This window comes from Balaenoptera physalus (assembly GCF_965194825.1).
Source record: "Balaenoptera physalus genome assembly, chromosome: 11".
Taxonomy (NCBI): domain Eukaryota; kingdom Metazoa; phylum Chordata; class Mammalia; order Artiodactyla; family Balaenopteridae; genus Balaenoptera; species Balaenoptera physalus.
The window spans coordinates 96,147,992-96,167,330 of NC_138896.1; the positions used below are offsets into that span (position 1 = coordinate 96,147,992).

The 19,339-nt window shown below is 35.9% G+C and overlaps 1 protein-coding gene across 1 annotated transcript in view; it reads left to right on the forward strand.

The window, feature by feature from the left end:
• The first annotated feature begins 251 nt into the window (after window positions 1-251).
• CNTN6 (contactin 6) overlaps window positions 252-19,339 on the forward strand; it is a 266,480-nt gene continuing 247,392 nt past the window's right edge. The window contains exon 1 of the mRNA XM_082412474.1: window positions 252-10,885. Within this exon, the coding sequence (XP_082268600.1) occupies window positions 10,831-10,885 (55 nt within the window). The 5' untranslated portion in view covers window positions 252-10,830. The remainder of the gene's footprint in view (window positions 10,886-19,339) is intronic.

Genomic DNA, 19,339 nt, shown 5'->3' on the forward strand with positions numbered 1-19,339 from the left:
GCTTCTGTGCGAGGGCTCTCTCTAGCTGTGGCAAGCGGGGGCCACTCCTCATCGCGGTGCGCGGGCCTCTCACTATCGCGGCCTCTCTCGTTGCAGAGCACAGGCTCCAGACGCGCAGGCTCAGCAGCTGTGGCTCACGGGCCCAGTCGCTCCGCGGCATGTGGGATCTTCCCAGACCAGGGCTCGAACCCGTGTCCCCCGCATTGGCAGGCGGACCCTCAACCACTGCGCCACCAGGGAAGCCCTGTTAATGCCTTTTAAAGGTGTTGTTACTGATACCAAGCAGGGCCCTGTGAGGCTCCTATGCACAAAAACCTTTCTGTGTCCCCCATTTCTTTGATTATAAGAAATAGGCTTTATTCAGCCTCCATGACTTTCCCTGAGTCCCAACGGACAGATTCAAGCAGTTGTTATTAGGGAAGGGAGGGGACATGAGACAGGGGAGAAACAAACAATACTGCCCCCTTGGGGCAAGGTCCTGTTCCCCATCAAGGGATACACACAACAATATCTTTAAGCTGTTTTGCAGATACTGAAAACCCCATCAGGTGAGTGAAGTTAACAGTTAACGAAGGTATGCTGCCCACAAGCATGTAGACCCCAGACTGGTTGGAACCAGAAGGTTGATGATGCTGACTCCCACTTACCTCACCACCAACCAGTCAGAAGACTGTCCATGAGCTGATCACACCCTCTTTGAACCATTACTATAGAACTTCTCACTACCCTCTCCAAGTGGGGACACACAGCTTTGCGGGCATTAGCCTGCTGTGGCCCCTTTTGCCTGGCAAAGCAATAAAGCTATTCTTTTCTACTTCACCCAAAACTCTGTCTCCAAGATTTAATTCAGTGTTGGGGTACAGAGGCTGGATTCGGCTTCTTAACCATGTAGAAATGTGAACCATTGATACCAAGTCTTCAGATATTTAAAGAGAAGCCAGAATGTTCCTTTTTATTCTGGTTTCCCAATTTTCAAGTGTTCTTCTAGGGGAATCCAGCTTTTGGACCACCACCCAATGACCCCTGGTACAGAGGATTTTCAGCTTCCTGCTCCTATATAGAAATAAAAAGATACAAGTTTAGAAGGGCTTAAGAGGTTGTCTAGTTTAACCTTCTACTTGGTGCAGAAATGCCCTCTATAATATTCCAGAGAAGTGGTCATCTAGCTGCTCCTTCTATATGCCTAGTCATGAAGAACTTGGTATCTCATGGAGAAACCACTTTTCTCTTTGTATGCACAATCTCACTGAATCCTTATATAAACCCATGCAGTAGATAGTACTTTTTCCATTGTCATTATCATAAAACTGAGGCTCAGAGATGGTATTTTACTTCCTCTAAAGTCACAAAGCTATTAAGTGACTGTAGGTTTTGAGATACAAACCTAGAATGTCTAGGTTTCAAAGCCAGTGCACTTAACCACTGGCTAAACAATTCTACTTGTTAAAATGCTCTGGGCTGATATTAAGCTGAATTTTGCTGCCCTGAAATGTCTACTCTTTGGTCCCAGTTCTGCTCTCCTGAGACACAAATAATAAGTCTAATCCTTCTTCCACAACACAGCCCTTCAAATATTTGAAGATGGTTCTCCTCTGCCTGCTAAATCCTCTCTTCCCCAGGCTAAGCATACTCATTTTCTTCCAATGACCCTCATAAGCTCCCAGCCACTTCATCATCCTCACCCTGCTCCCTAGGAGAGGCTTTCAATTTGTCAAAATTTCTCTTAAGCCTTGATGTTGAGAGGAGAATGCAGTCCCCCTATGTGGTTACATAAGCACACGTTAAGGTAGAAATAGCACCTCCCTTGTTTTGGACACTATGCTTTTATTAATGCAACCTCAGTTACATCTGATTTTCAGCAACTATGTCAAAAGATAAGCAAATATTGAATGTTGGCCTAGAATCACCCCATATTGTGTTTGTTTTTCTAACTTGAAATTACGTAAAGTCACTTTTCCCCACGCTGCTCCTATGCTGAATAAGTAGATCAATGTTTTAAACCTAAAACTTAATATGTACTCTTATTAAATACCACCTTATTAGATTTAGATATTGTTTTGGACTATACCAATCTGTTTTGCTTTGTTTTTCTTTAATTTGCCAAATTTAGCAAAGCAGAAAAAAAGAAAATTTTCCCCCAGTCTGACTGCTTTTTCTTAAGCACATAAAGAAGTAAATTTTTTTCCTCTGATGCTCTAATGCTGCTCCCAAATAAGCTTATTTATATTCCCCCAAACAAAACAAATGAACAAAATGCTTCATATGCATAGTTGTTTCAACAGGATCTTGCTATAAATATTCTTGTTTTGTTTAGCCCTTTTTTTAATTTGGAATACATGAAGAAGCAATAAGAGTGAAAAGAAAAATAATCTGCTTCTTACTGTTAAACTTATTTATGTATGATATATGTATATCATATACATTATAATATATATCATATATTTAACATAGATATCAGTAGCAAAATTCAGAAATATTTAGATTAAAACGAATGGGGCAAATGACTATACTCCATTTGTTTTAATCAAGATATTTCTGAATTATATTTCTGAATATATCTGGTATCTGATATACTCACTCTCCCTCCCAGCTTCTTGTCATTCCAGAGGTTACTCAAATTTTCAGTAGGCTTGGGCTGATAACTTCCCACTAGAAACTTCTCTCCATGCCATTCCTTAGACAGGGGTTGGCAAATTGTGGCCTTGGATTAAATGCTACCCTTGATCACTTTTTTGTAAATAAAGTTTTATTAGAACACAGCCACTCCCATTTGTTAATGTCTTGTCTATGACTGCTTTTTTGCTACAACAGTCCTGTTTAGTAGTGGCAACAGAGGCCGAATGATCTGTAAAAGCGAAAGTTATTTCCTATCTGATTCTTACAGAAAAATTTCCCAACTCCTTTCTGCTTTGGTGCTTGGTTAGCAGTCTGTCCATCTTATTATTCAACTCATTACTGAGAACTGAAACTGGCATAATTCCCTATCCCTGTGTTAAATGATACTGAAAGCAAAGTAATTTAGTTATTTGCTTTAGGAAGTATTCACTTCTATAGGATAAAACTTTCATTTCAAGAACAACATCAAGACCTACATCAAGAGTCTAACCACATGGTGCCCATCAATCTAAAGCTATTACACCATGAATTCTGCCTATTTCTAGTCAGTTCTTCATCTTGCAAGATCAACCTTAAAGTCACTCAGCTCAGGCCATAAAATCCTATAAATATCATCCATAACTTCCCCTTCTGAGATAGTACTAAGACTATTTCAAGTTATAGTCTCTCTTTCTGTAGTAAGTCTAATAAAGTTAGGTTTGCCTGAACAGCAAATATTTCTTGTCACCGTTTTCAGAGATGAGAGTTGACATTACAAATCCTCCAAACTACATTATCACCCACCCTGATTCTCTTAGCCTGATTAACAGAGATACCAAGACCATTTCTATGAGATATAATTACCTGCATTTTTCAGTTGGGAAAATAGGCTCACAGAGGCTGAAGCTATACTTAGGTGACATGTCCAGTGTCACAGATCAAAAGGGGCATGTAGTAGGGAGGACTCTCTATCAGGGATCCGCCCTCAGGTCTCACTCTAGGTCATGAACTGAATAGGGATAATTATTTACTCCTTTGAGGCCTCAGTTTCCTCCCCTATGAAAGCAATATTATCTCTACACAGACGGACCCCAACGTACGATGTTTCAAATTCAACTTTACTTTGAATTTTGAACCCTGACCTTCTCCCAGGTTAGCAATATGCCGTAGGCTCCTATCTCATGATGCTGGGCAGCTACGGCTCCCAATCAGTCCCCCAATCACATAGGTAAACAACTGATACACTTACAACAATTCTGTTTTTCACTTTCAATACAATATTCAACGTATTACAAGAGATATTCAACGCTTTATTATAAAAGAGGCTTTGGGTTAGAGGATTTTGCCCAGCTGCAGGCTAATGTAAGTGTTCTGAACATGTTTAAGGTAGGCTAGATTAAGCTATGCTGCTCAGTAGGTTAGGTGTATTAAATGCATTGTTGACTTATGATATTTTCAACTTACATTGGGGTTATTGGTACATAACCCCATTGTAAATCGAGGAAGATCTGTACTTTCTTTCAATTCTGAAATTCATTGAAAGGATGATTTCTTATCACTTAGAAAACTAATTTCTTCATGTTGGTCTCTTTCAGCAAGACTCCACTGACTCAAGCAAAAGCCATACGAGATAGACTGTATTGATGACTAGGTTAAGTTGTACAGCTTGGTTTCTCTAATAAGAAAAAATGTAGAAATGATTCTAACTACTTTCATAACAAACATATTTGCATTTATTTCATGCTGTTAACAACTTAACATGTAATCATGTCTCCTCGAAGAAAAGAAGGAATGTTTCTTCTATGATTGCATTAAACACGCTGTGTTATATCTTTCTGCTAATCTATCATCTATTATGACTGCCTATTTTGAGAGCTGGCATAACAATTACCGTAAGTGATTGCATTATATTCTGAAAACAAAGACTGTGATGGCATGATTTATCTTGCTACTTTGCCTGACTTAAAGGCAGTTGGGGTTTCCTAGTCTAAATCAGATTTTTCAGATCATAAATGTTTCATTTTTTAATTTATTATTGATTTAGTTTGATAGTAAATAACTCCATGAATGCTGAGGTTGGAAATCTGTTGTAAAATTATTAAGCATCTTCCCTTCTATCTGGCCACAGATTTTTATCATACTGAAATAAAACAGTGCGGCTACCTGAAGAAAATGGATTTGAGATTTTTAATTTATCTAGTGCAGTTAATTAAGTGGTCAATTAAAAACAAAAGGGCAATTAGTGCTGAGCACATTTGTTCTTATGATGAACATGCCATCTGAAAATGGATCTTAATCTCTGCTATGAAATTCTTCAGTGTCAAAGCAATGTTGCTATAAGTAGAGGAAGAATAAGCCCATTAGGAATAATGCACTTGCAACAATGATTTCCTTTCATGTTAAAGCAGCACAGTTAATACACATAGAGAGAAGTTGGCAATATTTTAAGTAATATTCCTCCATTGGTCATTCTATTACCCTGTATTTATAGTGACCACCAAAGCCAATGAGTAGTTGCTTCTTTTTCCTACTACCAAAGTGAGAAAATCATTTCAGATAATGCAAAAAGGGCAAGAAACAGGTACAATATGTAATAGACCTGAGGATTTTTATACACTGTATGTACCGATTAACAAAATTGTCTGTCACCCAAATTGGTGTCACATAGATGTATCTACAGATATTAAAGAGCATCAAGTTGAGACAGTTAGACAAGAATAACTCCCCAGGTTTTTCTTCTGTCATTCAATGTGATGTGTTAGGTTATCTTAGGCATTCTCTGTAGCTTGTAAGTGTAGTTATTGAGCACCAAGTAGAATCCTTCATGAGCCCCTTTCAAAGGCTTGTTACAAAGCTGTACATGCACATCCACCCACCGTTTTGTTTAAGCAAATGTTGCTAGTTCTCAGTGCAAAGAGAAGTTGGAAGATGCTTTTGTAAAAGCTAAACAGCAGAGATGCATTTCATCTCTCTTTTGGTAACACCCATTGTCTCTCATGTCTGCTGGGCACACCACAATTTAACATGGCAACAACCTCCCAGAATTATTCTATTACCTAAAGTCAAGCCAGTACTTAACTTCCTAATCATTCCTGGTTTATGAGCATTTGTAGCACATTCATAGACTGATGAATGGTTTTATGGCCAAGAAATTGAGTGATGGCTTTCTATTTGAAAAAAAAATGGGTTATTCTGAACCAAACGAAGGAAATGTTTGTGTTGTGTGGGTTGAGAACAATCAGTCTTAGGTACAAACTCACAGTCACAGCAATCATCTCTGAACTCTTCTCTCCTGTGCCATCTGGGGTCAGATGCTGATTGGGGACACGTGGTAAGAAGATATCCTATTAAGGTATGATACAGTCCGAAGCTACTTCAAAATCAAAACCCATTTATTTTTTCTGCTAAACATGTGCAATTCTTGCTGAGTATGTATACATGGGGTTAGAGAAATAGAGTTCCACGTTCCTTTACCTGAAATCTTCAGAGCCAAATGTTTTTAGACTTTAGAGTATATTAGACCAGAGATCAGCAACAGAACTTCCAGAAGCCCTAAGGTTATAAAGGGCCAGATAGTAAATATTTTCAGTTTTGAGGGCCATATGGTCTCTGGCACAACTACTCAACTCTGCGTTTGTAGCACAAAAGCAACCATAGACAGTACATAAATAAATAGGTATGCTGGGTTCCAGTGAAACTTTATTTACAAAAACAGGCAGAAGACTGACTTTGGTCAGAAGACTTCAGTTTGCTGATCCCTACTTTGGTCTTTAGAAAGGCAATGTGGTTCAAATTTACACGTATTTAGACAATACCTTCAGTGGGCTGAACAGCTCTATCATCAACCAACACTTTCTGTTCAACAGCAAAACCTAAATATTCATGCTAAGTTGGATGAAACAGACTAAACAACCTCACATTAATTTGGTACAGATTTTACCACCAAATTAATTTTGCCACTCAACTTACAAGGGTATTTCAACTTTCAGAGATTTTAAAAAAATCGGGGGGGGGGGCGGATTACAAGAAAGAGATTGTGTACCTACACATATTCTTGTGTTGAAGTGTTTGAAATTGTTACTTTTGCACTGAGAAATTCCATGAGAGGAAAAAGAAACACATATGGTCTGGAGGGGACAAGTTTGTCCAGTAATAATAGAACAATAACCTCAGCAGCTGGGTTATGAACCAAGACACCCACTTCTCGAGGCCAAAATGATATTTAAAGATTGCATGGTTTATAAACCTCATCTAAAACAAAGTGCTGGTGATGCATTTTTGAAACTTTTTTAGAGCTTCAGGAAGTTCTTTTAAGTTAAGTTTATATACTGGCCTCCTTTATTTTGCCTCAAGCAATCTTTAGGATTCTAGGAACCTAGAAATAATTCCTGTGGCTATTTTGCGTGTCAGTGCCCAGCATAAATTTTAGCTACTGAATATTTCTATCCCTTTTTGCTGTGAGTAAATAACCAGACTCTTCTTATCTGGATTGTTCTCATTGAGCCAGTGTATTCTCCTTCCTCAGGCAATTTAAACTTTTACAAATGGAACTTTTACAAATGGCAACTGATGCATAAATATTAGCTATTTAGGCTATCTTTATAGAGCATTGCAAAATAAAATATCTCTTGGACTTTGCCCTCATTACAGGATGTTGATAAGCAATCAGATGATAAAGGGAAATATGTGCTATGAAGTTAGATACCTGGTTGAATCAAACAATCTTAGACTAATAGAGTTGGAAGAAATTTAAGGGTGATCTCTAGGTCAAACCCTTCCTTTTTCATAGGAGGAAGCTGACAATCATTGTGATTATAAATGAAACCGCCAAAATCAATAAGCTGGTTAAGAGAAAGACAGTAGTAGAAGCAGAGTCTCTAGATTCCCAGTTTAGTCTTTTCCTTCATAATACTAGATTGTTTGGTTGTCAAATACAAACCAGACACCTACTTACTGAATACCTATGTGCTCTACATTACATACCATACCATGTATTAGGAGCAAGCATTACATACAGCTTTATCTTCAAGATAATGTATGAAAATGCTGGCAATATAATGGAGTCTTTGATAAATACGAGGCTCAAGGGGTATATATCATGTCAGTTTGCACTGAAGTCTTTAAGAAAAACTTTATATAAATTCAGGCTGAAAAATGAATATACTAGTCAGATGATTTTGTTTGCAAGAGACAAAAAAATTTACAACCCAAACTGGATCGGGCAAAAATTTTGTCTTATTCATTCACATCTGGGAATTCCAGATTTTAAGCATGACATTTCATAATTTCATGATATCAGCTACGACTACAGGTTCTTTAGATGGAGGAACACAACATAATAACACTCAGATATGTGAAACTGGGATATATGAAGCAAAACTCTTGTTTCCTACAGATCCAAATGAGAGAAGGGGTATTCACGGAAGTATACCCAGGGACAGGATAATAGCAAGCTGGGACTTATGTATGACAAGTATGTATGGACAGGATAAGAGCAGCTAATGTATGGCAAGTGAGGTAGTGTTAGCTAAGTTTTGAGGGCATTGAGTATTTTGATTGAGATTGAGTATTTTGATTGAGATTGAGTATTCTGAATAATTCTGTCAGCCCTAGGAAGAAGGGCCATTCCTGGTTGTTAGGTAACTGGAGGCCTCTGGAAATTGGTCTGTGTGCATTATAACCCAGAAGCATCAGGGCCTGATAAGGGAAGAAGTTGGGGTGGGGACTCAGCAAACTGTCTGCTAAGGGGAATTGAGCGTTTTTAGCCATGCCTTCAAAATTGGCTCAAGACAGGACTTGCAAAATTTTGTATTACATTGGATCAACAGATTATATCTTAACAACTTAACTGTCTTAATATTATTGACAAAGGTCTTGTCAATATTATTGACAAAGGCTTGTCACTGGTTTGGCTTAGGCTACATGCCCATCCTTTTACAAAACATTGTAGCCAGGGGAATGGATTCCTGACTGACATAGCCCTGGTCACATCCTCATCCCTGGAGCTAGGAGGTGAAGGGAATCTCACTCTCATTATATGGACTGAGGGTGTGTAGGGAGGTGGTTCCTAAAAAAACAAAAACAAAAACAAAAAACCACAGAGCTTTTATCAGAAGAAGGAAGAAGAATTGTTTGGTTGGAAAAAATAATGAATGCCCATCAGATAAGTTGGTAATTGTAAGTTTTTACTTTTTACTCCTCCCCTTCCATTCTCCACATCAGCCAGTGATGTTTGTACGATGTATATTAAATTGATTCTGTCCTGCTTAAAAATCCTCATTATAATGTGGAAGTACAACATCCATACTTGTCAACATGGCCCATAGTTTAACCTCTTTGTCCTTCTCCAACCTTGTCTCATGTTACTGTCCTTCTGAATAGCAAACTGGATCTTTGTCAGGTCTTTGAAAATGCAAACTCAGGCCTGCTTCAGGACCTTGTCACACTCTCTCCCTTTTGCTTAGACAGCTAGTAGTCTCCTTCCACATCTTACCTATCTTAATCCCTGCTCTCCTATGCTCCCTACCTCATGTACATGTACTCTTCGCCTGGCTAAAGCATACTCATTTTTCAAGCCTCCGTTCAAAAATACTACTCGAACCCCGCCTCATAGATCTCATAGATTGCATTTGTTTTCTTCAAAGTATTACCATATTTACCACACCTAACTATTTATCAGTGTGTGTGTGTGTGTGTGTGTGTGTGTGTGTGTGTGTGTGTGTGTGTTTGATTTTGCTGTTTTTCTTAAAAGTCTGTGTCTCTTAAAAGATGGCAAGACCTCAAGGGTAGAAATGAAGGGTTTTAGATTCACTACTAACACCAAAGTACCTAATGTCTGGCAGAGAATAAATATAAATAAATAAATATTTCTTGAAAAAATATAAATTAATGAATGGATATAGTATATAATTTCACTTAAATGTAAGGGGTTAAGAGCTTAGAACCTGTGGTGTCAAAGAGAATGGAAAGATGATGTAAGATATGAGAGAATTTCTGGAAGGACATTGTCAACTCAGCATAGCATATTGACCTGAATATTGTTTATTTTCTTTTTGATTTTTATTCCTAGATTAAATTTGAAAGCTTTTAACTTGGATTTTATATAGACTTAAAGTTGAATACAGTCAGTGTTTGGGGTTTAAGTTGAAGTAACTAGTTACAGAAAGAAATTAAAGATTTTTACAATTTAAAAATATATCAGGAAATGATCAAAAAAAAATTTTTTTTTTACTAGACTTACACTTAAAATCCACATGCTTCCAAGGATATTTGAAGTTGCAAGAAAATATATTTGCACTAAGTTAAAAGTTTCCAAAGGGTCCTATCATTTGATATATAATAATTTTATCAAATGTGACCTATGTGAGTTTATTCTATACTTGTTTGAGATTATGAGCTTTATGAGCTGCTTACTAGATTTCACTTTTGGAGTAAAGGCTGAACAAACACTTTACCTTGATTTCATTTATCACTGGAAAGCTTAAATGTAAAAATAAATTAGAGAAAATTGTGACGTGATCACAAAGGAAAAGTATGTCTCACACTTGAAAGATAATACTTCCAGAAACTGAGTTCCAGCAGAAATTTTGTAGCACAATATTAATTTTAGTTCTAGTAGCAATAGGAAAATGTTTCCCAATGAATATATTCTCAATGTATTGAGAATAATGCTGATTAAAAAAACACTTAAAAATCCATGAAATGTATAAAATCACTGTTAATATATATAAGATAGAGTAATATTTTACCTTATTCCTAATGGTGTAAAATCAAAAATAAAAGTCACCAACAGAATTGTGGGAGTTGATTTAAAATGTTTTTAAACCTCTCTAACATTTCAAAAAGAACCGAATTTAAAATTATACTCATGAAAGTTTTAATCCACATAGAATACATTCAATTGAATTGTACTCCAGCCCATAAACTACTACAGCAAATTTTATAGCAAATGACATGTATTTCTAAGGTATGAATTGAAATTATGGAAATATGAGCTGAAATTATGGAAATTTATAAACTACACATATATATAAAAAGTAGACCTTTAGGTTGCTTTATTTAGGTTAATATTTTAATATCAACTTGAATGAATATGCAACAATTCATACATACTTTACAATATGCATGTTTGTATATTTGTCATTTCATGACAATTTTTTTTTCTTTCAGACTGGAAGACAGACATTTTCTTTCCGGCTGATTGTATGGGAGAAATTTTGACCTCAGCAAGTGGAAATGAGGTTGCTTTGGAAATTGGTAATTCTGCTGACACTCATAAATACTTATGCAGGTAAAGTGTTCTATTATTATGAGTTTTGATTGATAATCTATTGGCATTTTATTTTTTTCCACAGGGAAGCAATTTTCAAATACAAAATACTTATGTTATTTAAATGATTAAATGATACAATTTTGAAGGTAATCTCTATGGCTAATATAGAGAGTTTAATCCTTAAAAAATAAATCAAGTGCCATTTTTAAACAGAACTAAGATTATTTCAATTATAAATTGTCACATATGAAATTTTTATAGTAAAAATGTAATTAAGTAATTTTCTCATCAATAAACAGAGAAGAATATTTCTTTTTTATTTCCTTTAGAGTAGTCTTTAAAAATTAAAATAGAAATGTATATTTTCCCTCAAATTTAGAATTTGGTATGGATAAAAAGCTATATTGGTATAGAAGAAAAAGTAATATAGAATTTCACATCAGAAGTAGAATAACTTTAGAAATTTTTTTTCTTTCCATTTCAATGATATATTCTTTCACTCAACTAAAATATATTAAGTCTGTGTATCAGTTAGCTTTTGCCATGTAATAAACCATCCCACATCTGAATGGATTACAATAACAAATTACCATGTATTTAGTTAAGTCTGTAGGTTGGCAATTTTAAATGGGATCAACTGCGCTATTCTTTTGATTTTGCCTGAGTACTTTACACCTGTGGTTAGCTACTGAGTCATCTGGGATCTGGCTAGTCTAGGATATTCTCAGCTGAGACCACTGGGCTGTCTCTGCCCTGGGCCAAGGGTTCTTTCATCCTCTGTGAGTCTGGGCTCCTTCACATAGTGCCTGCTCAGAGTTCCAAGAGAAATCAGAAGTATGCAAGTCTTTTTAATGTCAAGGCTTGTAACTGACACAATGTCATTTCTGCTGCATTCTTTTAACAATTCCAAGTCACACAATCAGTCCAGATTCAAGAGATATGAAAATATACTGCATCTCTTGATAGAAAAGCCACAAAGTTACACTGTAAAGGGGCATGGAAATAGTAAAGGGGATACTAGTAGCTGTTTTTGTACATAATCAACCATAGTCTATTAAGAACAGAGAATTCTGTTCTGAATTTTCAAGCTTACCTATGTGAGTTGCCAAAGAGAATGGATATCGTCCGGGTCATCTGATTGTCAGAGCAGCTCTTCTATTACAACATACTGCTTCCCATCACCTGTGGTAGTGGGTACTATTGAAGTTTCCAGTGTTCATGACAAAGCCCTAATATATTGGGAGAAACACAGGAACAAACATAGTAACTTACAACCCAGAAACACAGTAATTGTAAGAGACAAATATTTAATGACAATTCTAAGAAGTGGAAAGATTTCTAATCTTAAAAGCTATGAGAAGGCTAAAATATGCAGAAAACAACTATTAGAATCAGAAAACCATTTAAATAAAAGTATTTTTACTACTAGAGAATCCAGTGGCTAGAAGTGCTACAGCCGTATCATGTTTATTCAAAGTTATAACATTATTTTGATTCATGTCACTTCTAACTCTCTGTAACAAAGAATCAGAGTTAAATAACAATATATTTTTTTGTAATAGATGAAAAAAAAAGCTGCATCAAGGTGCCCCCAAATTATACATATGTGAATAAAAATTATATTTCTACCCTCAAGTTTCAGCTTCCTGTCAAAATTTAACATTAACATTTTGCCCTTTAAATATCTATATTGAATCAACACAGTATCTCTAGAAGAACTTTCATGGTAAAAAAAATAAATTATTATTCTCAGAGCACATATCAGATCTGAAAAATCCTCCAGTTCTTCTGTTAACTTTTATTTATCAAAACTGTATGTGATTCAACATGTCTTTTTGCTTTATCCTAAAGGGAAAAATAATCATATATCCTTGGTGTACAATTTTCTTGTGAAAGAACAGATTGGATCTTTTTTTTTTAAGCCATAGCTATTTAAATAAGATAATCTGAGCTAAACATTGCCCCAGAGGTAAGGATGCTGATAATGATATACACAAGAGAGTATTGCTTTAAATCTGCTTGTTATTTTTAGAGATTTCATGGTGTGTCTCCCTACTTGCAGATACTATGCTAGTTTAGAAAATTAGATTCCCTAATGATATACTACTCTTTCTATGTGTATATGTAATATCTTCTTTGTTTTTCCAAAACTTGCCTTTGATTTATTCTGAAAGGCCAGCAAATCTTTCACAATTATGTGCTTTTTCCTTCCTATTTTTATGGTTACAGTCTTTTCAAAATGTTCACATTTTAAATCTCTCCACACTCGAAATTAAAATAAAAAATTTTGCCCCCAATCTCTTCTCCTGTTTTTTTTTTTTTTTTCAATTAACTTTACTTCATCTAACTCCTTTACTAGGAACATTGGCCTTTAAGCTTTTACCATGAACCATAATCTACCCAGACACACTTTATGGTTCTGGAACATTTTTGAAGTTATGGGTATTTAAAAGTTCTATTGTTCTATTTTAATATTTTTTAAATATTATGAGAAAACCATTTAATTAAGAAACATGATTGCTAATTATATACTTTTTAATTATTTCATTAATGTGTGTGGTAGGCTAAATAATTGCCCACAAGGGTATCTAGGACCTAATGTCTGGAACTTGTGACTTTTACGTTAAGTAGCAAAATGGATTTTGCAGATGTGACTAAGTTAAAGATATTGAGATGGAGAGATTATCCTGGAATAACTGAGTGGGAAATCACAAATGCCCTTGTAAGAAGGTGGCAAAGGGGGATTTGTCACAGAGCAGAAGGCAATGTGATGAAAGAGGAGAGAGAGATTTGAAGATGCTATGCTGCTGACCTTAAGTGTATAGGAAGGGACCATAAGCCAAGAAATGAGAGAAATGAAGCTCTAGAAGCTAGAAAAGGCAAGGAAACAGATGTTTTCTTTTTTGGAGGGAGTATGGCCCTGTGGATACATTGGTTTCCACCCAGTGAAACCCATTTTGGACTTCGGACATCCAGAACTGTGAGAAAATAAATGCGTGTTGTTCTAAGCCACCAAGTTGTAATTTTTAGAGAAGCCATAGGAAACTAATGCAACATGTTTTTTCCTCACTAACCTTTAAGTTCCAGGACAGCTGGGACTGTATCTTCCTGGCACTTGGTAGGGATTCAATAAATACTTGTTGAATGAACGAATGAATGAATTAGATCCAATGCATTGGTCCTATTTGGATTATCATCAAGTAGAAGAAGTTTAGTCATATAATTTCCTCTGAGGAATAATTGTTCAGGTGTATCCCTATATGATTGCCCTTATGTTATGTTATTATCATAGAATTTTAGAGATGAAACTCTAGTAACATTTGAAAGTTTCGAACTATGCCCTATTTGAAAGTAAATTTCGGGAGAGCAGAGATTTCCATCTGTTTTATTCTCTGGTGTTTCTCCATTGCCTAGCATATGGTTTGTAGATATTTATCAAATTAATTAAATAAAGCAGTTCCATTCAATTCAACAGATAGTTTTAGTACCTTAGATGTGCCGGGCACTGAGCTAGATGTTGACCTTCACCAGTAAGAGGGCCATGGTCCCTGTCCTCTTCAGCCTACAGCCTAAAAATGGAAACAAGCAAGTAAGTCAACAATTGCAATAGAGAAAGTACAACTGGCTATTTGAAAAACATAGTAGGGAGCATATAACATGGAAATGTTCTAAGAGGACATCTGGTGTTTTTGTCAACCCTCAATCCATTTCTGCTTCCTCTGATAGAGAATATTTGATTTTTATTGGGAAACCAATCTTTCCTATCAGTCTTTGTAGTTTGAGTGAGATTGGCATAACCTCATGATCAGCCAATTGGCATATTCCATCCTCCCTCACCATACTATTTGGTTCAGGATATATTATATCTGAACAAATCCCTGGGCTTTTGCTAAATTAAAATGACAGAAAGACATTGCATCTGTGCTGTTCTAGTTACTATAAAGATGTACCAAGGACTGCTATGAAGGAAGAGTTGGCCTGGAAATGAAATTCACACAGAGGCAGAACAATCCAAGGGAAGAAAGGCACAATTTCTTAACTTTACCTTTTGAACTTTAAGTAATATAAACCAATAAGGTGCCCTTTTCCTATTTTAGGCTAATTTCCATTGAAATTCTGTCCCTTGTGATGGAAAGAATCTTGTCTAATACAGGTTAAAAATTGTTTTTAATGTATGTTAGTGAACATTAGTGAAGAAGTTAGATTAGAAATAGAATTCCACTTGAGATAAATGCCTACTCCCTGCTGGGAATGAGGAATAGAGAAAATAAAGGAATGCAGAAAAGGCGCAATATTTCCTGGAAGGATAAAAAGCATCAAGAGGTTTAATATAGACTCAGAAGGTTGATTTTTAGCCCTCAAATTATTGAACCATCTATGTCTCAGGGTTGGAAAAAACATAACATTAATGGGATAACTGGAGACCCCATTGATCAATAGAGGAAAACCTACAACTGTTTTCTTTTCTTGTAGCCAAGAAAGTTTTCATGAAGTACGGGAAGTTTTCATGAAGAAATATTTTATGCTTAAATAAATAGTAAATGAAGTGGCTGGAACAAATCTGTAGGGTATAGCAGAAGCTGAAAAATCATGTAGGATCAGATTTTGTTGATGTTAGAATGTCACATGTGTAAGAAACCCAAGGTTTACTGATGTGGTTAAGTGTTAAATTTTCCAATGGTGAAAAAAAGGCTCAGAATGTACTATATGTTATTATTCATTTAAGTCTTTCATCTCACTATGATTTTCATATAAAATTTGATAAATTATAGACAGATTTCACAATTTAAGTCCAAATCTTTAAAAATTTGATATTTTTAAAAATACTAAATACTTGATTAGTAGTGTAAAAGTGATAATCAGCTAAATCTTGTGCTATATATGTTATGAGTCATCCAGGCTTAGAGATAGCACAAGTTTAAACCCAGAACCTCATAAAAACTCTGCTGTCCTTAAGAGTAGTGTCAATGAAGGTCAAATGGCTGGTATTTTAGACTCAAACCTAATAGGAAATAGCAAACGTCACTAGTTATAAGGGATTTACTAATATCATCTTAAGAATTTCTGCCTAATAAATTCTCTTTTAACTTTGTTACTTTAAGAAAATATTATAGCTTAAATGGTAGTTTTTTAAACAACACATTTGGTTCATAAATGTATGTGGCTCATTTGTGTGCCATTTGTATTTGTTTTCCTATGGCCAAACACTTTTGTCCATATCTTGTAAAACTATGACTGAACATCTCTTTGGTTAGTCCTGAAGAAGTACTGCTTATGCAGTATGAGACTCAGTTTTTCCAGAGAGAAACTGAATAATTCAAGGACGTGAACAGGAAGCTAGTCACATTTATTGGCAAAGCAGGATTAAAGGCCTCCTGTAGGCATGTAACTATTGTATTATGTCATCAGGGCCTAATGAGCCACTTTCTCTCACTGTATTAATTACTCTTGAGGAATAAACTGAGACTAAAATTATAAGATGTTGTTCCTGCCACTATTTTTATGTAATATCTACCGATAAATGTACTGATATTATTTTCAAAACTTCTCCCAGAGTAATTGATTCTTAAAACTTGAATCAATTTTTTTCTAGGGATTATACCAATGAAGAAAAAAAAAACTGTTTTGTCAGTGTTTTTGCACAGCATGCCATTTTACAAATGGAGTAGCTTTAACGTGAATCTGGAGAAAATGTTCCTTCTTCTAAATACTCACAATCAGGGGTCTGTGATAAGGGGACATTGAAAGTATGTATGATGGCTTGAATTTTACTCTATTTCAAACATAGTTTCTATTGAACTGAGAACCAGAGTAATTGAACTGCCTGACAAAGAAAGCCACAAGAATGGAAATATGCACTGTGACCAAGATTTCTTCAAAGAAGACGATGTATCACACAGCAAATCCATGAAAATTGGCAGGTGTAATAAACCTGCTTTGCTCAAGGATCCCAGAAGCACATAATGGATATTCCTTTGGGTCAGAGTGTGATGAATATTGAGTACATCACAACCCACACTCTGCCTACAGTCTTGTTCAGATTTATTGTTAGCATAATAGCGCCTTTAGGAATGGAACACCAGGCTATATTCTTAAGTCAAGTGATGTCTTTGCAATTTCTACTGGAGATGGTCCAATTAAGAAATGCTGAAAACCCATTTTTATGCAATGCCTACTAATAAAGGTAGCTGTATGATTATCAAATCTTTTTCAAAAGTAATTGATTCTTTTTAAAAAAATATTTTTTAAACATCTTTATTGCAGTATACTTGCTTTACAATGGTGCGTTAGTTTCTGCTTTATAACAAAGTGAAACAGTTATACATATACATATGTCCCCATATCTCTTCCCTCTTGCATCTCCCTCCCTCCCACCCTCCTTATCCCACCCCTCTAGGTGGTCACAAAGCACCGACCTGATCTCCCTGTGCTATGCGGCTGCTTCCCATTAGCCATCTATTTTACGTTTGGTAGTGTATATATGTCCATGCCACTCTCTCACTTTGTCCCAGCTTGCCCTTGCCCCTCCCCGTATCCTCAAGTCCATTCTCTAGTAGGTCTGTGTCTTTATTCCTGTCTTGCCCCTAAGTTCTTCATGACCTTTTTTTTCTTTTTTTGGTTCCATATATATGTGTTAGCATACTGTATTTGTTTTTCTCTTTCTGACTTACTCCACTCTGTATGACAGACTCTAGGTCCATCCACCTCACTACAAATAACTCAATTTTGTTTCTTTTTATGGCTGAGTAATATTCCATTGTATATATGTGCCACAGCTTCTTTATCCATTCACCTGTTGATGGGCACTTAGGTTGCTTCCATGTGCTGGCTATTGTAAATACAGCTGCAATGAACATTTTGGTACATGACTCTTTTTGAATTACAGTTTTCTCAGGGTATATGCCCAGTAGTGGGATTGCTGGGTTGTATGGAAGTGCTATTTTTAGTTTTTTAAGGAACCTCCATACTGTTCTCCATAGTGGCTGTATCAGTTTACATTCCCACCTACAGTGCAAGAGGGTTCCCTTTTCTCCACACCCTCTCCAGCATTTACTGTTTGTAGATTTTTTGATGATGGCCTTTGCAACCGGTGTGAGAGGATATCTCATTGTAGTTTTGATTTGCATTTCTCTAATGATTAATGATGTCGAGCATTCTTTCATATGTTTGTTGGCAATCTGTATATCTTCTTTGGAGAAATGTCTTTTTAGGACTTCTGCCCATTTTTGGATTGGGTTGTTTGCTTTTTGATATTGAGCTGCATGAGCTGCTTGTATATTTTGGAGATTAATCTTTTGTCGGTTGCTTCATTTGCAAATATTTTCTCCCAGTCTGAGGGTTGTCTTTTCGTCTTGTTTACGGTTTCCATTGCTGTGCAAAAGCTTTTAAGTTTCATTAGGTCCCATTTGTTTATTTTTGTTTTTATTTCCATTTCTCTAGAAGGTGGGTCAAAAAGGATCTTCCTGTGATTTATGTCATAGAGTGTTCTGCCTATGTTTTCCTCTAAGAGTTTCATAGTGTCTGGCCTTACATTTAGGTCTTTAATCCATTTTGAGTTTATCTTTGTGTATGGTGTTAGGGAGCGTTCTAATTTCATTCTTTTACATGTAGCTGTCCAGTTTTCCCAGCACCACTTATTGAAGAGGCTGTCTTTTCTCCACTGTATATTCTTGCCTCCTTTATGAAAGATAAGGTGGCCATATGTGCGTGGCTTTATCTCTGGGCTTTCTATCCTGTGCCATTGATCTGTTTTTCTGCCAGTACTATACTGTCTTGATTACTGTAGCTTTGGAGTATAGTCTGAAGTCAGGGAACCTGATTCCTCCAGCTCCGTTTTGCTTTCTCAAGAATGTTTTGGCTATTCGGGGTCTTTTGTGTTTCCATACACATTATGAATTTTTTTGTTCTAGTTCTGTGAAAAATGCTAGTGGTAGCTTGATAGGGATTGCATTGAATCTGTAGATTGCCTGGGGTGGTAGAGTCATTTTCACAATGTTGATTCTTCCAATCCAAGAACATGGTATATCTCTCCATTTATTTGTATCATCTTTGATTTCTTTCATCAGTGTCTTATCATTTTCTGCATACAGGTCTTTTGTCTCCTTAGGTAGGTTTATTCCTAGATATTTTATTCTTTTTGTTGCAATGGTAAATGGGAGTGTTTTCTTAATTTCACTTTCAGATTTTTCATCATTAGTGTACAGGAATGCAAGAGATTTCTGTGCATTAATTTTGTATTCTGCTACTTTACCAGATTCATTGATTAGCTCTAGTAGTTTTCTGGTAGCATCTTTAGGATTGTCTATGTATAGTATCATGTCATCTGCAAACAGTGACAGCTTTACTTCTTTTTTTCTGATTTGGATTCCTTTTATTTCTTTTTCTTCTCTGACTGCTGTGGCTAAACCTTCCAAGACTCTGTTGAATAATAGTGGTGAAAGTGGACAACCTTGTCTTGTTCCTGATCTTAGT